Below are 22670 nucleotides of genomic sequence, written 5' to 3'. Positions count from 1 at the left end.
ATATTATTTTCTAGAGCCACTATTTTCTTCAGTGAAAAATTTTGCTGAAGCTTCCAATGCCTTCCATAAGAGGCTGAAAGAAGTTAACACCAGTAGGTGAGTTGTGCAGTTTTTTTTTTAATTTACAAACCAAAAACTCTTATTCATATCATGTACCTAGACTCTGAGTAGTTGTGGGGAAACAGAACAACATAATCAGGAGATTATTTCACCTACCTTATTTTTCTATCAGGTGGTTTAAGGTAAAAAGTCGTATGCTTACATAACCACATATACATATTCTTACATTCATTCTAAAGGCAAAGAATGCTTCCTGAAGAACTATCCTTCCATGTTCTGAATTCTAACATAGTTCAAAAGATAAAAAGCTATTTTGAAAACAGATAATTCAAAGTGTAAGTTTGTATGTTGATTAGTCCTGTTCTCAACTTCTGCTAGTAAAGGTAGGTGATGCACCAAGAGCAACTTTGATTTACCATAGTAATTAGCACTATTATTTTGCTCTCTTCAGATTCATACAATTTTCTAAGCAAATAACATGGTCACCTGGCTATCATTTGCAAATGTTATTAATACAATCCTGATACATTACCTATCAAGAGTGATTGACAGCTACAGTTTAGCAAAGTACTTACCAAGTTTAAAGAAATCATTCTGTTTACGATGGGTTCTTTATGACTGCTAACTATTTTTATACATACAGTACATATCATTGCATCATTATGTATATGTTTTAGGTCGCTTGTCCTTCTATTGTGGTAAGAACCACCCAACTGTCCTATATCTGTCTGTCTATATATTAATAAATGCAGCACACCTCACACACATACTCACACACACACACACACACACACACACACACACACACACACACACACACACACACACTGGAATGTGACATGTTGACTACATACTGAGGACATCTCTACTTCTTGGTATGTGCGGGAACATCCACTGAATGAAAAAATATTTATTCTACAGCAGAGTTTTTAATAAATGTAAGAAATATTTTTTTAAAATAACTCCAGTGTATATTACTATTAATATACACCCAACCATGGGTGAAGCAGCTTTGTCCACTGTCTGTGCAAGTTTCCCAAACAGACTTTAGTCTTGTGAGTAAAGGGTGCCTATTGTGGGTAAATATATTCTTTTCCTGTGGTCAAGATGAGATTATTAATATAATTCATGCTGCTAACAGAAGTGTAAGTGGTACAATCATGTGTCTCTTATGGAAGATTAGCCTTTGACTCAGTAGGTTTTGTGCAGTTATTAAAAGTGAAATAATTAAATACACTTTAAATAACATATGGAAATAATTATTTTTTTTCCAGTAGTGTGTATTAAGTAGACAATATTTTAAAGACAACTTTTGAAACTAGTCTTACTAATGTATAGTAGCTTACTTAAGGGTGACTTGGTAATGTAAATGTGTTTCTTCCATGGAACCTTTGTCAATTGCATGAAGGTGAATAAGTCAGAAATCTGCTACATTGTACATTGCTTCACTGAATGACATTCACCCCTTATAGCATCATAAAGTGGCACTTGGTGAAAGCTGTAAAATATGTAATACTTAGATCTTGATAACTATGCTTCAAAAATAAGAAAAAAATAACCGTGTTATAATGAAGATCATATGTATAGCTGATTGTTAACAAACCTTGTACTGCTATACTGACATCAGTCACCACAAAATTACAGTGTAACCTAAAGGCAGTTTTGACAGCTGTAGCACACTTTGCTGTGCCAAAAAAACAATGACAAAAACAAAAATGTGGCACACTAAAATGAGTTAACAGCTTTTAAAGCTCTTTGTTAAGTCAAAGTGCAAATTGCTTCTGGTTGTTTTTTGTGTGCTTGTACAAGGAATATTACAGCTTTTTAGGATTCACATGATTCTTAGGAGTTTCAATGGCATTTAGTACTGTGATCATCGATGCCGGAACATAGCCTCAGAGTGTGTTCCCTTCCTCAACAAGGGCTAGGCCAGTTAGCCCTGGGGTAAATTTGAGGCTACCCATCAAGTCTTTCAGGTTCTGTTTGAAGGGTAATATGTACTGCGCTGCTTAACCTGTGGGGGAGCTTATTCCAGAAACAGAGGAGGCACTGTGTAATCAATCTATATCTCCTGTACATTCTATTTATCTGGTGGCAATGATTTACATCCCAATTTATGATGTTTACTAAGCTATTAAACTTGCAGAAATATAGGAGATGGACACCAGGGTCTCTAATGACATGGTAATCAAGACGCAGATTGCCCTTAAAGAGACTTTACTGAACAAAGGGATGCAGCTTCTTGCCTCTCTTGATATCTGACTTCTCTAGTTGTCTGATATGTTGAGTGAGGCATATCCTGAAGGGGCTTTGTACTCTCAAATCAGTCTAATCGGTGCTGAATAAGAGTGAATGCCATTATTTCTCTGTATGGATGATATACCCTTACTATTCGTCATGCCAACTAAGAGAACTTTTCTGACTGCAGTTGCCACATGATGATGGAAGGAGAGAAAACTGTAAACCCAGGTCCCTGACTACGTTTTCATTTAGTTGTAAAGTATTGTTTATACTCCATGTTGAAGGCTGGGGTTGTTTCCATAATGACACTTCATTACATTATATTTTTCTAAATTGATTTCAGCCCATTTTTCAGCAAACTGGGTGTCAGCTAGGGTAAGCTCTTTCTGAAGGGTACAGGTGTCATAGGGGTCTTCACATTAATATCCAGTTTACAGTCATCTGCAGACTTGGTTAACCAAAAGTCATGGATCTGCATTTGGAGAGGGGATCAGTAAATGCAAAAATGGTCGGTTGAGAATCATTGGCAAACTCCACTGGTTACCTTTGCACTCTCAGATGGGTCACATGCTAGACCTACAATGTAGATTCTGTCTTTTTACCAGTTTGTTATCTATCTTACCCCATAAAGATCTATAATGAAAATATATATCATGATTACAATGCATTATGAGAAATGGTGCCTATATACTTTGGCTGGGTCAAGATAAAATGCATGAATAGCATAACCACTGTCAACAGTCTCAGTTACCCTCTCAAAGATGTTGACGTTTAATAGGCAGGATCTGCATTTGATGAAGCTAAACTGTTGAGGGTCATCCTAATTATATTTTTGATATCGTAACTGATGACATCAGTTATGGTATGCCCCATAGATTTGCAAATAAGGCTCATAAGGCTAATGGGGGTATAATTACAATGGACCGTTGTATCACCAGTACTGTGCACTGCACTGCAGGTACAAATCCTGCAGCTAAGCTTAGGTTAATCAATTTGGGCAAAGGTTTGGCATGGTCATGCCTGGCCATATTAAAAAAAGACATCCAGGAATGTAGTCAGGACCTATGGAGGAAGTATTTTTGCTCTTTGGAGGAAGTATTTTCCCTCTTTGATAGCAACTTCAGAAAATGTTTCCTGGTAATAATAAGGGTTGAAAGGATGCAGAGCTTGCATGCACATATCTGGGATGAAATTTACATGAAACTTGTTTGCTAGTATATCAGCAATGTCTGTTTTGTGAAAAATGGGTGGCCATGTTTAGGATAAGTCCTGAACATTGTTGGGTATCGTTCCTTGGTTTCCTAATATAGCTAAAGCAGGACTAATAGTAATGTTTAACTTCAGAAGCATTTCTTAATTCATGGGTTGCATTACTAATCCTAATGGCATTTTCAGTTTCCCAGTAATGTTTTTATATTATCTTTGTTATGAAGAGTTTTGAATCTGCTGTATAATTTAATGAGATTGTTTCTGTTGTTATAAACTTTTTTATGCTGATGGACCTCCAGGTGTTTTTGAATTTCCCTTGTATTTACTCTGGTTAGGACCCCTAATTCTATTCATCTGACACCTGTCAAAGTGGGCATAGAACAACTTTGTAAAGCTGAATTCTGCCATAGATTGAGAGATGCTGGTTTCAGGGTTTGGAAATTCTGAAGGCAATTTTCACAAGTTTATGCTTCAACTTAACTAGTGAAGGAGAGACCAGGAGAATAGTACACGCAGAAGCTATATCGATGAGGACAAGATCTATAATATTATACCCCTGTTGGATTTATTAACTATTGCTTCCAAAACCTTTTAATAAAGTCCTAGAACTTCTGGGCATACCCAGCATGTGAGGGGCATAGTTAAAGTCTCCCAAAATAATGTAGTTGCTATTAATAGGAAGTTCTTCAAATACTTTCCAGAATCTAGCATACTCTTCTTGTCATCTTGTAACATGCATTGTGTAATGTAGCAGGCTATAAATTGACAGTTTGTCTTATTTTTTGTGATCTGGAATTCTGTGAGTTCTGTTTGTAGATCTCTGGGAATCTGTCTTGATATGATATCATCCTTGACAAATATGGAAACACCACTGCAGTTACCATCGGGTTTGATGGATTGATAGATGCAAAACTCGGGTATGGAGGGAGTGCTTCTTTACAATGAGACCAAGTCTCACTAATCACACAAACAAGGATATATTGCAGATGCATAGGAGTCTCAAAATTAGGCAATTTGTTGTTGAGACTTCTGGAGTTCAGAAGGTCCATCAAAGTGGTCCACACGGGAGTTTGATGAATTAATTAAACTAGAATGTCCATTAACTGGATTCTGCATGTAAAGACAGAATGGGAGCAGCAAAGCCTTTAGCCAGCATGCATAACCTTTTAAGGAAGAGGAGTAGGCTAATCCTTCTGAAGGAAGTTGGGCTAGCCATCATCTCACCTCATGTTGACATGCGTAACCTTTTAAGGGGGAGGAGTAGGCTAATCCTTCTGAAGTAAGTTGGGCTATCCATCATCTCACCTCATGTTGACATGTGTAACCTTTTAAGGGAGAGGAGTAGGCTAATCCTTCTGAAGTAAGTTGGGCTATCCATCATCTCACCTCATGTTGACATGCATAAACTTTTAAGGGAGAAGAGTAGGCTAATCCTTCTGATTAAGTTGGACTGTCCATCATCTCACGTCATGTTGACATGCATAAACTTTTAAGGGAGAGGAGTAGGCTAATCCTTCTGAAGTAAGTTGGGCTATCCATCATCTCACGTCATGTTGACATGCATAAACTTTTAAGGGAGAGGAGTAGGCTAATCCTTCTGAAGTAAGTTGGGCTAGCTATCATCTCACCTCATGTTGACATATACTGGATCCCCAAGAATAACACCAAGCATTCGGACAATCGTTAAAGCAAATTGTCTAGGCATCATTATGGGCAAAGGAAGGAATTGGCGCATGACTAGAGTCTAATATACATTTGTCACATGCATGGAAGGTTCTGTACATTCCTCAGGGTTTTGCATCCCAAATCACTCACTCACTCTCACATGGACTTTCACTATATTGCAGGCATATTTGCACTGGAACATGGTCTTTAGGACCCTTGTAATGTCAGAGATTCTGGCACCCAAAAGTCAACTAATGATAACCCTATTCTTTTCTGCCCTGGTGCTTAGACAATCTGTATACTTAATGACTGATCACGAAGACATTTTTAGCGGAGTGTTTATGAATATAAGATTGGGTGCCATCTTATATTTGGTGATTTAATGTTGTAGGTGTGTATGGAGGAGGTGAGTTTGAGAAGTTCTGCGCAGACATATTAGCTCTAGGAGGCTTTGGAAGATAATTTAATGGCCTCGGCATATGACCCTTTAATGTGAATTTTATGAGAATGTGATGGTGGTGAGAGTAAAGGTATAAGTGTTTGGTACTCACTATGCATAATTAGGTGAAACAAATGCCTCCCTATTATTTCATTATTTGCACATCTCACTGAAACTGTTGTTTTAAGTAAGAGTTCATTATCAATGACCAGGAAGCAGTTCTTGCACTGGCTGAGGACACAAAGTGTTAAGATTCTGGCAAGAGAACGGAAACAAGTCGGTTGACTGGCCAGTGCATAATATATTAAATGTAGAAGTACATGTGTAAGTTAATATGACCAAGTAGCTTAATTTCATTTAAATTTTGGAGAAGTACACAGGCTAAATTATTTGACGAGATTAAGTAGGTTACTTCTAGTCTGTGGAACAGTGCAGATATGAAACTAGAACTAACCTACTTATTTGTAGGGATTAAGTAGGTTAGTTCTAGTTTATAGAATAGTGCAAAGGGGAAACTATTTTGAAGGAGTAGTTTCTTTTGTGGAGGAAGAACACTGGAATTTGTATTTGTGTTTAGAAAGTGAAGGAAGGCAGCAGTTGGGGCCTTGAGAGCTGGCAAGTACAGCAGATCATTTCAATAAGTCAGGGTTGGCATAATGGTTAAGGTTTTAAGGTGTTTACCTCACAGAAAAGAGGTACAAGGTTTGATTCTTACCAACAGAAATTGGCTAGGCTTAAAATGCCATACAATGGCAGCTTGCCTAGTACTTATCTATGAATAAAAGCAACCACCTGAGTTCCAAAGCTGCTCTAAATGAATGGCCAGTGCTTATTGATGGCTAGAACAGTGACACAGTTCCACAAATAGAAGGGAGGGGTTTGTTTTTAGTAGCTCAGGGTGCAGAATATTGACACACTGCACAGCATGGGGGAAGCCCTGTCACAGAGGCAATGGATAATGTCAACATTTTTTTGAAAACAGTACAGATACTACTTGGCAAAAATAAAATGAATCACCTGCATCCATATAATGTACATTGCAACCTATGCAGCACAGCCCATAAATGAATGCCAAATTTAAACAAGTGCAAAGGCTTCAAAAAGAAAAGTTCTTTGAACTCAACAGTGAATAACAATTATACTTATTATACTACAATAAAAAACATGATTTAATTCTAACAGCTATGCACTTTATCAGCAAAATGCAGTGAGGTTATTAAGTGGAATTTTTAAAGCTGTTAAATGTATTATGTTACTATGCCTTTTTAACTTTTAACTGGAAAAGTTTCTTATGTATTTCAAAACCTTTTGTTTGAATCAATGGTCATAACTTCAGTTTATGTGCTCCAGAAATTAATTCCAAGAAATACAGCTTTTCGTCTTTATTCCTTAGGGGGGAGATCTTAGAATTAATTTCTTGAACACATAAGAAAGAGGTTATGATCAGCAGTGTGATTATAACCCTCTATGTTACCTCGGAGGCTTTGCACAATCCTTCTTACAGCAGTCTGTACCTTCTGCACTATACTATTTATTCTTACAATCTCGGGAGTTACTGTATGCTGCTGTAAAATTACACATACATTTTTTAAATCTGTATCATAGTACCACTATGCTATGTTTTCCATATCACATACATCTTTCATTTGAATCAAACAGCAATTTATCTTGTTAATTCAAACTGCATACTAGAAATAACTAAGTGCACATGCATGTGCGCGCATGTGTGTGTGTGTGTGTGTGTGTGTGTGTGTGTGTGTGTGTGTGTGTGTGTGTGTGTGTGTGTGTGTGTGTACTGTATGTATGTTACTGCATTATGGAATGCATGGAGGTGGTCAAATGGAAAATTTGACAACAGTATTCTGAAAGTAAAAAAAATACAACACTCCCATATTATTTAGTGGATGCAGAAATAAATAGCAAAATCCAAATATATATATTACAAAAAAGTAGCAAAATACTACATTATTACATTAAGTCCATTCATCTCTTTTATTATTAGACATATACAAAATGAAGGCATTCTTTTTGCGGAGCAAGTGATATATGAAAGCCCTCAATTCAAAAACATTTATTTCAAAATTTACAGTAGTGTGTGAAGCTATTCATAAAGTTAGACAAGCTTAGAAAGTAAAAAATTCTTGCCTTTTAATAACATCAGTCTTAACAAAGTATAGGTGATACTATTGGCATGGATGTGGATGTTATTGAATGTAGGTTTGCAAAAGACCATTGACTTACCAGTACCTGTGTCCCTATTAAGGTTAAGTTTGACATACAAGAAATCCATGCTTTCCTTAAAGCTGCCTGAAAAACTGCCAGTGGAATTAAGTCTCAACAAATTCCATAAGATGGTCTTCACTATCCTTTCTGATGACAAATACGTAATTAATAAAGCAGTTATACAAACTAATATGCTGTCAGCAAATGAGATCATAAGTGTTTTCTCTTTCCCTTTGATCCATTGCCAAATTAGTGAAGGTAAAAAGGTAAGCACAACAGCCAAGGTGTATTTCTTGAAATTGATTTCTAGACCCAATCATATTTTTTGTAATACATGAACAACTTTTAGAAGAACAATGTCAACTAGTAAACACACATCAGATGTAATATTAGTGACATATTCTGTATTGTTCTGTTTCTTTTAATTTCCGAGCCTAAGAGTTGAGATATGACTGTGAAGAAATATTTTATCTCCAGTCTAACCAACAACACACTAAGTCAACATTTATCAACTTTTTTAGAAAGTGCCATACCACTATGATATGGTCCTCTATTTGCACTGCACTGAATAATAGCCTATTAGTCATTGATTTGTATTGGATCAGTTATAGACCCAATAGCTGACACTATGAGTTTGAATGGTGGTTGCTACACAGACCAGGGCATTATGAGATAACAAAAAATAAAGATATTTTGGGACTGTTTAACTCTAAGTAGTTATCTAAATACAAAGGTATACAGCCAATATATAACAAATTAAATAAGTCTATCAGTTTTCTTGCACATTCTATTTCTAAAAGCATAAATTGTTTATAGTTTGAGTTAGCATTCAGCAAGCTATTAATTCTCTGTTTGTAAACTGCAGTGCTCATTAACAATCATATCAGTGGCGTAACTACGAGAGGCGAAGTGAGGCAATTGCCTCAGGGCGCCAAGCAGCAGGGGGCGCTTTGGGCTGACGGATGTTGTCATAGATTGTTTGCTTATTTAGTAAATGTCCATCGTCCGGTGGTAAGAATCCCAGTCTGCAGCCCTCCCACCTAGAAAAAAAAAAAACAAGAAAAAAAATCCGTGAAACAAAAATTTCATTCAGACTGTCTTTATCGGCAGTCCGAATGCAGAGAAACGGCTACCCAGCAACCTGTGCTGTGTAGGATACCCAGACATCTGTGCAGGCCAGTCAACTACCGCACAGAACAGAGGAGCTCCAGACTGCTTCCCTTGCAGTCAGGGCCAATGAGGAGTGAGCTGAGGGCTGTCTCTCAGCTCTCGTGGGAATTTCATTGCGTGGGCGTCGTGTAGAGTGATCGGGGTTTCAGACATGGTCTGATGGTCGCTGGCTTCGTTTCTTTTGGCTGTATTATGTGGATGTTCATTCTGTTGGTCGGACACGGACGGTTGCAGGCTTCAGAAGGTAGGTGCAGAGTGTGTGAATTATGAGAAGATGGAATACTCCCAGATAGAGCAGTTTCAGGGTTAGTGTGTATTTCCCTATACTCACACTTCAGTTATCACAGAACTGAGGACTGAAGTTGCTGCCCTAAATCATACAATGTAATTCCAGTATATAAGTGATGATCCTGCCCCAAACACCTTGACACTTTACAGTTAGAGCAAGGTAGTTACAATAGTAAGAAAAGTGCCCAATTCTCTCAAGAAACTGTCCCTTGATGGTGAAATGTGAAATGGTATTTGCAAGGCCTAGCAGGCAGGTTGAGCACTTTGATTTTCCTAGGACTTTAGCAAAGTGCCAGACTTTGATCAACTTCTGTGAGTGCATGTCATGCAACTTTTAGGTAACTCTTATTTGGTGCAGAAATGACCGGTCAGTGAAGTAAATGAGATTAGCAAGAGGTGACTTAGCGAAGATATTCTTTGAATGCAGCCCTTCATGACTGAACAGCCATCCTCCATTCTATGTTCTCTTCATTTCCACTGGTAAGGTAGCATGGATGAGAATGAAGGTACATACCAAGAAAACCAAATGCATGAATGGAACAATGACATATATTTGCCTGACTTTAGCTTGGATATGGAATGACTATCTATGAAAAAAAATAGAGAATTCTGTTACTGATATGGCTGAGACTCAAGTGCTTGAAAATTTTGAAGGACCAGTCAGATTTCTCCAGCACCTTCTGCTATGTCTTTCTTATTGAATAAATTAAAAGGTTTCATCAGTTTTATACTTTGGAGATCATCTTTACCTTGCTGACTTACCAACGTCATGCAAAGAGCCTGTACAGTTAGTACCATCAGCTCTGAAAAAGATCCATATAAAATGGGAAGATCGACATGTTAATCAGTGTTCAGTTAAAGCCAAGTTTACTAGTGCCAAAGCATTAATCCTCCAGCTTCGCTCTGCTGGACTAGACATTCCCAGGATAATATTTGTACCCACAGCTTGGTCAAAGTCAAAACTTTTGTGATGGTTAGATAAAATGTTACAAAGATACACTTAAAACATACCTGTAGAAACCATATGTTGTTATCTTAAGGTGGACGGTATTATCCATCAGCCAGTCTTATTGGTGTTATAACCTCTGTCAAATGATAGTTTGCTTTGGAAAAATGTGTCTACTTCTGGAATATGAGAAAGATATATATATATATATATATATATATATATATATATATATATATAGAGAGAGAGAGAGAGAGAAAGTAGGAAGGAAAAGACTGTAAATCTACTGGTGAGCAGATCTTCCGCACTGAAGCATCTGTGCTTTTTTTTCAGAAATCTGAAGACCTGGGATTGAATTACTGTATCACCTCCCATTGACCCATTGACCTACATTAGACATCATCTTTGAATTGAGGGAGGGCCGTCCATGACTTACATAGCGCAGCAGATTTTGAAATGGGAACTGTGTACAGGGAAGTATACTGTAAGCTGGGGAGACCCCTTTTGTTATTGAAGTACATCATTATCAAAGCTCTCCTGTGTACAAATGCAGAAATAAGCAGGGGCAAAGCACAGCACAGTCACAGCACCTTACAAAAAGTGCTTGTTATGCTGTTAGCATGCATCTTCCTATATTTATTTGTGCTGTAAATTGTTCCAGACATTTGTTTCTTGTTATAAACATGCTCACTACTTTTCTGCATTTAAAATGTAGACTGTCAATTACTAAGGATTCTTGTTTATTACTGATATTGTGACATTCCTGGCTTGCGATCTTCTGGTCTCATTAATTTGGGATTTAACATTGTCATGGCTGAACATTTGAACTTCCGATTGTAAAATATATATATATATATATATATATATATATATATATATATTTATATATATATATATATATATATATACATATGTAAATATATATATATATATATATATATATATATATATCATATATATATATATATATATATATATATATATATATATATATATATATAGATGTATACACAACTATAAGTAGGAAGTTATAAAGCATTTTTGTGCTACTATATGTGATTTCTTTTGCTGGTCATCATCTGGGTGGCTTGGGTTCGGAGGAGGATGGTGGGGTGCCCCTAAGAAAAGTTTGCCTCAGGCTTCTTCTGCGCTGATACGACCATGCTACTATATGTGATTTCTTGGCTTTGTCATCTCGATGGCTTGGGGTTGGGAGGGTGGATGTTAAGTGTTAGCCTAGGGAAAAGTTTGCTTTGCCGCTTTCCTCGTACGAATGCCCTGAATATCCCTTGTTAGTTATCATCAGGAGTTCTGTCTTATATCCCACCTTAATTATCATTTTTTGGCACAGGTAGCCAGTGTTAAATTGGTACTAAACTTTAAAAGGGGTGTTAAGTGCAACTTCATAAAACTGATAACTTTTTAAAGAGTCAGGGCTCATCCTGGCTTAGAATGTAGAAACAAGACTATCTATCTTGAAAATGTATGCATTTTGAAATTACATAGCCTCTCCTAAAATATCAGATTCTAAAGGTCACAAAATGTTTTGTCATGACCAGTTTGCTAAAGTTCATTATACATTTATATTATCACAGATAACAAGTTGGTAATCAAATTTCCAGTGCTAAAATATTATTGAATTGTGTCATAAATGTGCAACTCAAGAAATAGGAACTCCTATGGAATACATTTATCTTTATTATTGAACAGCTGGTAAATTTATTGAAATTTAGAAAGTAATTCCTTCCAGTTATTCAGGCACTGCCTTTGACCAAGACTGTGACAGAAACAGCTTTTGGAGCAATAATACAGTCTATCTCCTTGAATTTAAAATTACTAGCTAACATATGCATACACCGAGAAAATGATTTAGAGTGGGAGGTGGTTAAATAAGTGGGAACTATTTGTCTTGATTTTGATTACATTTGTAGCTAAATACCATGCTTTAAGAATCTACGACATCCAATAAGGCAGATATTAATTTAGTTCATTCCATGGGATACCTATAATGGCCAAATCCCTTGTTGCTCCCATATTGCCTTTTTATGCAAAATATATATAATGAGCATCCTAGCATAGAAGATATCAGTGTAGCCTTTTTCAACCCAAAATTGGACCTTATCCAGGTGATTCTTCAACATTAGCAGTCTTAGCAACAAATTACCTGATCCTGAGTTTTTTTCTGCAAAGTAAATAAATACATGTTTATGTAGCTACTTAACTTTGGTTTCATTGTAAAGATAGCATTCCCTTCATCCCTGGGGTTTTCTCCTACCATTTGGGCCTGATGGAGACTACATTACAGTCTACATATTTATCACAGACCACATCACCTCTGGACAGATTCGCAGAGACCCATAGATTGACCTCATTAACCTCCAACGTACTGTATAGCCTGCTGCAGAAAACCCACCTTGTCCGGTGATAACCAGATAACATTTCAAAAGACAGTTAAGGATATACCTATTATCAAAAAATGCTTTATAATGGGGGATTGTGTCCACTACTTAGTAAACTGGAGTACCTATACCCCCAAGATCAGGTATGTCTAGAGATTGTTAGACTTAATAAATAAAATAAAATCTCTGAGTCGGATGTTTAACAAGCTAATGAGAGAACATAATATTCTTGACCTTTTCCTAGCCAGTATAGACATTACATGCACCAACCTAATATTTTTTCCATCCCTGGTTAAGTCTGCTTATAAGCTTGTAACCTTCTTTATCAAAAATCTCTAAATCTTCCACAGTCAGTAATTATGAATTCAAGGAGTTCAAAGAGACATGTCCTCAAACTCTATGGCAAGCTTACTACCATAACTAAGGTGGGGCGAAGGGCGAAATAGTAGATGTGCAATATAACACAGTTTAAACAAGCTCTAAAGAAATATGTACAAAAATACAAAGACTCATTTTAGATTCATACTCAGTGGCAATTTGTAAGGAGAGGAGATCTGCCTTAACTGCAGTATATTTTGTATGGTTGACTGATTTCAAGAAAGTGTTATTTTGTGATCTAGTTTTTTTCTGTGTTTTCTTAGACGGGAGATCTTTTGAATGACCTCCACAGAGACTTATTTATCAGAATACTGCTGATGTTTGTGTCTTTCGGCTTTTCCCGGTTAGGGGTCGCCACAGCGGAACTCCGGTCCGCTAATGATTGGTAGTGGAGGTTACCAGCCCTGATGCACAACCTTCAATGAAGGCACACCCCATTCACATATGCCTCCACACAGAAAACGCTCTAGCTGAGAATCGAACAGGACGTCTTGGTATGTGGCGACAACGCTACTGCAGCGCCACCATAGTAGCTCTAAATTCACCATAACTGATATCCAAATATGCTCTTGGCCTACATTCTGAAAAAAAAATAACTTTTTAACATCACTATTTCCCTGTCTATCTAGTCATTAAGCAAGCAAAATGCCTGACAGGGTGTTTGTTAATGTGTAATTAACGCCCACCCAGGGGTGTTATGAGGCCCGACTCCACAGGTGGAGGGCCTTTACACCCCTAGAAGGGAATTAATCACACATTAACCTACAGCCCGTTGGGCATTATTGCACTTAGAAAATGGGCTGTTTGTAAAACTGTTGCGTTTTACTTACTTATATATATGTGTATATATTTTTTTATTACAAGATTTTTTTAGTATATTTTTGATGTAAAATACTTCCTCTGCCTAATGATTCAGACTTCTTGCAGTACATGTTAATGGTGTGTGAGGAAGCATTTTACATCCAAAATATAACATTTAAAAACTAACAAGGTATTTCCTTTATTTTTGGTCCCTCACTCCTAAATTGTTTGGTTGGCAGTCACTGGAGATTGAAATTACTAAATAATGACATAAGATTTCAGCTTCAGACTTTTACTTTCTTTAGAAAATTCATACTAACATAAATCCTTTACTTAAACAAGTTTGTAATTTTATAAGACCAATAATTGAAATCTGTTTCTGTTTTAGAGCCTTTGTTCCCCCTTTATTTTAGGCGTTAACCAGATTCTTCAGCTGAAAGATGTAGAGGTACGCAAACCTCTTTACTGCTGCTGCTGCCAGTAGTCATCGCACTCACTCACTCACTCACTCACTCACTCACTCACTCACTCACTCACTCACTCACTCACTCTCACACGCACGCACATATTTCTGCTTCAGAAAAATGCATGCTAATGAACAGCAACTTCCTAAGTTTATAAGAGCAATATTTTAATCCATCAATATTTTTAGACGTTTGTTTGCTCACTATTTGTGGCTCTGTCCAGATTTCTTGTGCCGACAGGTATGGTCGAGAGATGCGCAAAGCTCTTATATGATGCTACCAGGGATTGTTCGATTGGTGTCACTCTTCCCTCTCTCTCTCTCTCTCTCACACACACACACACACACACACACACACACACACACACACACACACACACACACACACACACTTTTTTTCTAATTCATTTATTTTCAGTCAACTATCTCTCTTACTTTCATACATGCATACACTCTCACTCTCACACACACACAGACACACACACACAGACACACACACACACAGACACACACACACAGTGACACACACACACACACACACACACACACACACACACACACATTTTTTTTTATTTTAATTTGCATTTTTTTATATTTTACACCTAACAGAAGTAGGGCTACTTAGCAAGCATAAAATAATGGATGTCATTCCATTTTCTCAGTCCACGCTCCACATCAGTTTGATATGCTGCTGTGAAGCAGTGGACTTGTTTTTCAGCGGGCATTACTTGTACATTAATACCCTGCTGGAGAATGCTCGTTCTCCAATCAGGGTACTGATGTCCAGTTTGCCCATTCTCTAAAATGAGAATAAATAAGATACTGACTGAGATTAACTAAAATCTACACTGCTCAAACTAATTTCCCAATGCTGATTGGTCAGAGTTGTGATGAGAAAATGTGTTTCAGAGACAGATATTGCTACAATTAGAAAGCTCTCATGAGCATCTTATTACCATGTCTCTGAATCGAATACTGCATTGTCAGACCTGACCATGCTAATGTCCTCCATAGCAACCCATGCTTGACTTTAGCAAAGGCATCCCTCTACACTGTGAGAGAAAGATGAGAAAGACACACAAACACATATTTACTCATCCACAAAAAACAGACTTACACTCAGAGAATCACTTACCATTCACCTGCCCACATGATCCAACTCAAGACAGTATACACACAGACACACAGACACACACACACACACACACACACACACACACACACACACACACACACACACACACACACACACATTCATTCAGTCCAAGTCATACCCCAACAGACATGCATACACATGTCCACACATTAACATACACCCAACCTCATGTCTTTGTCGAACTTACCTGCAATGCTAGTACTACAGTAGGAGTGAATGGGTGACTGAGATGTTTTTTCACTGGCCACATTTTCCTCTTAGAGTAAAATTTTTTCAGCCATGTAAATCAGAAGACATGGACATCCTTGGAGGAGAACACATGACTAATTAGCATTATCCATCCCAGACTGTTACATTTGCATGTGCCTTGCCCAAGAGACCACTGTCAATACTGAGGATCCCCACAAGGGAAAACCCATCAGTGGTAGAGCAGTCTCTGAAATAGGAAGGCTTAGCATGATGTGGAAAAATTCCAAGCTAACACTTTCACTTGGTGCTCAGCCTTTCTGATTCTCAGTCAACATTTCCTTCCCTACTATGTTACTTTGCCAGTAGCGGTATCAACATGAGTATCTAAGTGTTATGAAGACTGCCTTGGATCAAATTCTACTTTTATACCATTCGCAGTTAATATCTTAGATATCATGACACTATTTGTGATCAAGGTTTGTTTGTAATGAAGGAAAAAAATGAAAATCATTAGCTTGTAGAGAATAGATCGTTCAATGAATCTATCAGGTCAAGTATTTGAATAAACTCTATAATTAAGCAACACCAGTTAGACATACAGTGTTAGCAGAGTTTTTCTTGTCCATTTTGTGCTCACATCCCAAGCTAAAATCAAGATATGGCAGTCTGCTATTCTTAACGCTTTTATTAACTTCTTGACAGAACTACATTATATACAATAGAATGATACAAAGAGAAGAGTATAAATATATTAGGGGAAAAACTGCAACACAAATTAACTATTTTTTGGACTGCTCAAAGTAGCAGTGGGTGAATTTATAAGTACAATTTCCATCTCTGTTGAGTTTGACTCCCTCTCCCATCACACTAATTTATTAACCTTCTATTTTCAATAGACAGTGGTATATGAATAAAGTGAATCTCTCAAATATTTTGGCATTAGTAAGCAACCCCTATCTGAAAGCAAACAAACCTCACACAACATACAGAAAGTCTATATTCCCAACATCAAAATCTGTCATTTGAGCATGTATGCTTTTGAGAAAAACACACATATATTTATATACCTACATACACACGTGTGTGTGTGTGTGTGTGTGTGTGTGTGTGTGTGTGTGTGTGTGTGTATATATATATATATATATGTATATGTATATGCATATGTATGTAGGTATTTTAGTAAATGGAACATTATTAAATCAAATATAAAGCATGAGACTAGAAATAGTAACAGTGGCATGAACTCTAGGTCACTCACTGATCGCTCACTATTTACAAAAAGTTTTGTAGAGTGCAGGTTCAGAATAACTAATGTCAGGACCAAATTACCCAGAAGAATGAAGGATTGCAATAAATCATACACTACCTGAGTAGGTCACGCTTTCACACCCAGTGAATCTATTAGCTTGTAAATTATATTTAATGCATGCTTGTCATGAAGTGAAGAACCGTATGTGAATCACTCATATTTTGAGTAAAAAGCCTGATAGGCATGTCTCCCTTTTGACATTGGCATGAATCCTTTTTCAGAATCTGGGTTATGGTCATAATGAGTAAGTTTGTTCATAGGTTCATAGGTTCATACTAGGCTATCTGCCGACCCTTTAGTATGGGGAACTATACCCATTATTTTGCTGTGCCTCTGTCGAAGTGACACTTCTGCGATCTCCCATCCATTGGTCAAGATTTCTCTTGAACAATGCTCTGCCTCTTTTATTCCACAGCATAGATGTTTGTTTGGTGAGGAACTTTGTGAATCGTCATGCCCCAGTATCAAGTGCAGCATGCACTGTCAGGCTTATCTAACACTGATGTATTTTAAACCATTTTAGTGATTTGATTTTGTGTGTTTGTGGGGGGGGGGGGGCTAGATACTTTTTAGATATGCGTTTCCTCTTTTTTTTTTAATTTCTCCAAGTTTTTTGGTTTATAATACAGTGTCGGTAATGGACCCCATTCCTAAGTCAAAGTATTATTAAAGTTCATGAAAATAGTATTCTTTCAATTTCTGATATTAACCACAGGTGGTCCTTGCAGCACTCACATCTTGCCCAGAACTGACTACTTCTGTAATTCATATGGAGCTACATTTACTGGCAGCATATCTGTATAGGACTGTAAATTCCTATTTATGAGAACCATTGCTCTACTACTATTGGAACTGTCTGGGTATCCTTCTTCCACATTGCCCTAGTTTTTGCCTGAAAATCCTGGTATTTTATGACTTTGTGTCATAGGTTCATAGGTTTATAGGTAGGTACTAGGCTATCGGCCCTGTGGCCTATATAAGCCTAGCCAAAAAGGTTCCCTGGCTTTCACCACCTAAGAAAATTATTTTCCTGTGCCCCTGTCAAGCAGTGCCACAGAAGTGATCCCCAGGGTGAATTTTCTATTTCCCATCCAGTCGTCAAGATTTTTCTTAAAGAGGACCAATGAGGAGTTTTGCTTGACATGAATGGGTAGTGTCTCTCTGTACATAAGGTACTGTAATTACTGGGTGTAGCAATTTCAATGATCAGTGTTACTTTTGTCATCTTTTCATAGACTGCTATATATAGTTTTCTTGCATCTGTTTTTTGAACTGTTGGTAATGGGTGATCCCATGTGATATAAATTGCTTTTACACATTTATCAAGACCAAATGGCATTCTTATAACATCTGAAAAAGTTTTGATCACTTCCAGTTGCACTTTCAGCTATCTGATGAACTATACAGCTTTAAATTATTCAGAAACAGAAGATGAGAAGTTTTTATGCTTTGTTGTTTTCTGGGAGCTAAATTGTAACCATGACCTAATCTGTTAAATAGACAGCTTAATGGGTTCAGGGCAAGACAGAAGATCAGCAGTGACAGAGAGTCACCCTGGAATATCCCCCTTTGAATTTTTATACCTGGAATAATAATTTGTCCTTTATCATGGCTTAGCACAAAGTGGTTTGCCACTGTTTCATGGTCATTGTAATGCACATGATCAATGTAGTGTGTATCTTATACATCTGTAAGCAGTCCTTTGTCCATGAATGTGGGATGTTGTCAAATGCCTTTTTTGTAATCTATCCATGCCATGCTTAGATTCTTCTTCCTTTTGCAATTTTTCATTATGACTTAGTAACAACTGATCATTTGTTCTGTATCACTTTTGTTACCCTTTTGTTCTGTTGTCATGATTCAGTTTTCTTCTACATGACTATAAGCTCTTTTGGCATCAGTTCCAGTATACGTTTTATATATCGTTGAAGGCAAGTTATTGGTATATAGCCTGCAGGTTCACTCTTAAGGATAAGTTTCATTTTTCTTGTTGTTAATGCAGGTTGGTGTCTGTTTTGAGGTGCTCATATAAATAGTTCTTAGTCCTGGCTAAATCTTCACATAAAGATGCTAATACTTTTAGCCAGAAGTTAGATACTGCATCTGGGCCTGGGGCTTTCCAGTTAGGAGCTTTTCTTAATTTTGTTTCATTTTCGATGGCCATTACTTCATCCCATTTCATATCAACTATGTTTGAACTTCTTACTGTTTCTTTAACTTCTATCCATTCACCATCTTTATTATGTTCCATAGGATCTTCCTAGATATTTCTCCAGAATGTGTCTATTTCTTTTTTTTTTTTTTTTTTTTTTTGTGGTGTGTGGCAGGTTTGTATGATATTAACATGGTGGCCTTTGAAAATGTCACCATAATGTTATTCTGGAAAACAAATGAAATGGAATAAAAAACTCTTAAAGGGACATGAACCTATAAGGTTTATGTTTACAGACACCTAAACAGATAAAATACAATGTGTAAAGTACATCACCTAATAGTCGTTTTACATATCTGATGCCCTGAAATACTGCTTGGTTGCATTGAACTGCCTTAAAAATGGGTTTAGAAAATAACAACTCCCATTTGTCAAACTGGATTCCAAAAGGGTACTTTAATTTATCCAAAGGGGTTCTTAACGTACATGAAGACCTTACAGAAAAGCACCTGTTTATGGCAGAAAAGCTGTGTGTCACTGGTAAAAGACTCTTTTCTGAAGCCAAAATTTCTTCTACTCACTAATCACACCTTTCACTAAAATATATTCTACCTAGCCCACTACTGAAAAACTGCACCCAGCATCATAAATTATAAGTGTAGAAGATATCCAGGAAAAATATATCCCAAGATGCCTTCTAAATAACATGAAACATGAACAGTCAGGCCCTTTGGAATTGCTATTTAACCATAGCTTCCAAGTAGGCTTTTTATCTCAAGAATGGAAAAGGTGGGCCATTTAGAGAACCTTGACACTACAGACCCATAAGTATCACTAGCCTCCTATGCAAAGCCATATACAGAATTATCATGGAAATGATCAATAATGATATAGGAAACCTTCAGGCATAGGATCCAACCCAATCTGGTCTTGTCAAATGCAGATCATGCCTATTCAACCTGGTAGACTTCTTTGATAAGGTCACTAAAGCAATTGATGAAAGCAGAATGGTTAACACTGCCTACCTTGACTCAGCCAAGGCATCTGGCACAGTACCCCACTTGGACATTGCTGAGAAATTCAAGAGGTTACGTATAAACCCTTAGGTCACACAGTGAATAGCCAGTTGGCTCACAGACAGTACCCAGGAAATTAGAATTGGGGAGCCCACCTCTACAAAGAGGCCAAGTCACAAGTGAAGTCCCTGAGGGGTGAGTCCTTGGACTGCTCCTTCTTGGAATTTACTTCGCTGAAGTCAAGATCAATGTCAAGGCCCTCTGGCTGGCCAAATGTACAGGTGACTCCAAATTAGGAGCAGTCATAGAATTTTCCACTGACACTAATGTTCTCCAGAAATGGCAGACACATACAAATAACATGTGCCTGAGCCATGCCCTAAAGCTAAATGCCAAAAATGCATAGTAGTATCCTTCTGGAAGTCATCCATGCTTGGTAGCTATCGTACTGACAATACATCCCTATGAGTTGACCCAGTAGTCCGAAACGTGGGGACCCACATAGACAGTGATTTAGTCTTTGACCATCATGTCTATAGTAGTAAAAACGTAATTCTGTGTTGTATAACTTATAAACAAAGGTATGGCATCTATTCACCATTCATTGGTCCTATCACTGAGTACAATGCCCCCTTTGGTTTGTACCTAACCAGGCACATCCAACAATTTGAATGTTCACAGATGTTCCTCACTAAATGAATGCAGGGGGTAAGTAACATGGCCTATGAAGACTGCCTCAAAGCCCTACCCCAGTAGTCTGTCTCCTACAGGCTGTTGAGGAGACATCTATGCTTGGCATACAAGACATTGTTAGACCCCACCCTGATGGACCTATTGCTGAGCTGCAAGACAAACAGCACTAGAATTACCCATTCTAAAGCCTGTGATATAAACAGGATCTGCTAGAGAGACAGGTACATATGGCAGAGACTACTGTTTCTCTGGAACAGGCTCCCCATCCATGTGAAGCAGAGTTCCTCCCTAGCCAAATTCATGTGCAACTTGGACAATTGCATGGGAAACAGGAAATTCATCCCTAGTTTGGCACTTATGTCTCTAATGGACACAAGCAGCTGATAAATGGATCATCTCCCAGGTTCCTGATTGTGAATATTTCATCTCCCAAGCCCCTTCTTACCCTTATCAAAGGTACCAGAACTTATCCTAGATTTGGGATGCATGGCGGCTTATAAAGGCCCTGGTGGTCATTAGACTACTACTCACCTATGAATCTATGAAGCAGTAGTTTGGCATTTGTATGTGTGCATGAAAATGGAGGCGAATGTGTGTGTGTTTTACAGATGGTGAAAATGTTTAGTGGCAGTCACTGGAACATTTACAGATGGTGAAAATGTTTAGTGGCAGTCACTGGAACATTTGGGCAGAGTAAACCATCACTATGACCATTGCTGATTAACTCCAGTGAGCCTCTCCTTACACATAGCTTTAGCTCATTTGCATGTGTCTTATGTGATTCATACTAAGTTTCAAATAGATAAAGCTTAATTTAAAAAATATATATATATCATGCCTCTAATTTCCCCTCATCAAAGTTGATGAAATACTCTAAGACATGAGCAGTCTGTTCCCCAAAGTGAGCAGCAGTTACCTATTACTGTGTAGCAAATGTGTTCTATTGTGGTTGTGTTTATCTCCCTCAATAACTACTACCAAAATATATTATTTTGAGACTGAGAGTGACACATACCACACACACACACACACACACACACACACACACACACACACACACACACACACACACACACTTTGACCTATGAACTACTTGAGGTTAATTCACAGACAAAAGAAAATCAAATAAAAATACACAGCATTATACCGTCACATATACATTAATTAGTTAATTAATTAATTTAGTTATTCATTCATTTATGTATTTATTTATTTATTGCTTTTGCTTACTGAGAAAGAGGAATGTCTAACTGAGTATAAACTCCTTTTTAGCTGAGGCCTGAGAAGAAAAGCTCCACATACAGATTTTACAAAAAAAATTCAGTGTAAATACAATACTTGACATAGAGATTTCAAATAGAGGCCTTACAGAAAGCTAAGTAATGATGCAAAAATTGACACAGATATTTTTTTACAACAGATATTAAATAATATACCAGGTTTTGCACTAGCAGTAATAGTAACACAACAGTAAAATGAAAGATTTTACGAGATGTAAGGGTAGACAAATAATAGTTACAAACTGAAGTTAGATATAAAAGTAATATTTAGAGTGTGGTTTGGCAGTCAAAATCAAAAAGGCTGTAAAACAATCAAGACGAACCAAATACACTTGTAGAACTCAGGTTTATTGCTTAAAGTCCGACCAAGTAATACTCTGATGATGCTCACTGTTTGGGTGAAAGCGCTTAGTACTTGGTCGGACTTTAAGCAATAAACCTGAGTTCTACAAGTGTATTTGGTTCGTCTTGATTGTTTTACAGATCATCTTTCATTTTTTGGAAAATCAAAAAGGCTACTTGAATATCAGAGAAATGCGGTAGTGGGAAAGGCAGTTATTGAAGGAGAGGTATAAGTGAGATTAAAGTGTAGC

At 37.3% G+C, this 22670-nt stretch overlaps 1 protein-coding gene across 1 annotated transcript in view; it reads left to right on the top strand.

Moving 5' to 3' along the window:
- Positions 1-22670, top strand: part of LOC122802543 (glutamate carboxypeptidase 2-like) — a 1225297-nt gene that overhangs the window by 996697 nt on the left and 205930 nt on the right. Inside the window, exon 17 of the mRNA XM_044072203.1 lies at positions 15-96. Within this exon, the coding sequence (XP_043928138.1) occupies positions 15-96 (82 nt within the window). The remainder of the gene's footprint in view (positions 1-14; positions 97-22670) is intronic.

Source organism: Protopterus annectens, chromosome 5.part0, assembly GCF_019279795.1.
Source record: "Protopterus annectens isolate FY-2018-M chromosome 5.part0, PAN1.0, whole genome shotgun sequence".
NCBI classification, from domain to species: Eukaryota; Metazoa; Chordata; order Ceratodontiformes; family Protopteridae; genus Protopterus; species Protopterus annectens.
This window is presented reverse-complemented; position numbering and strand designations above follow the sequence as displayed.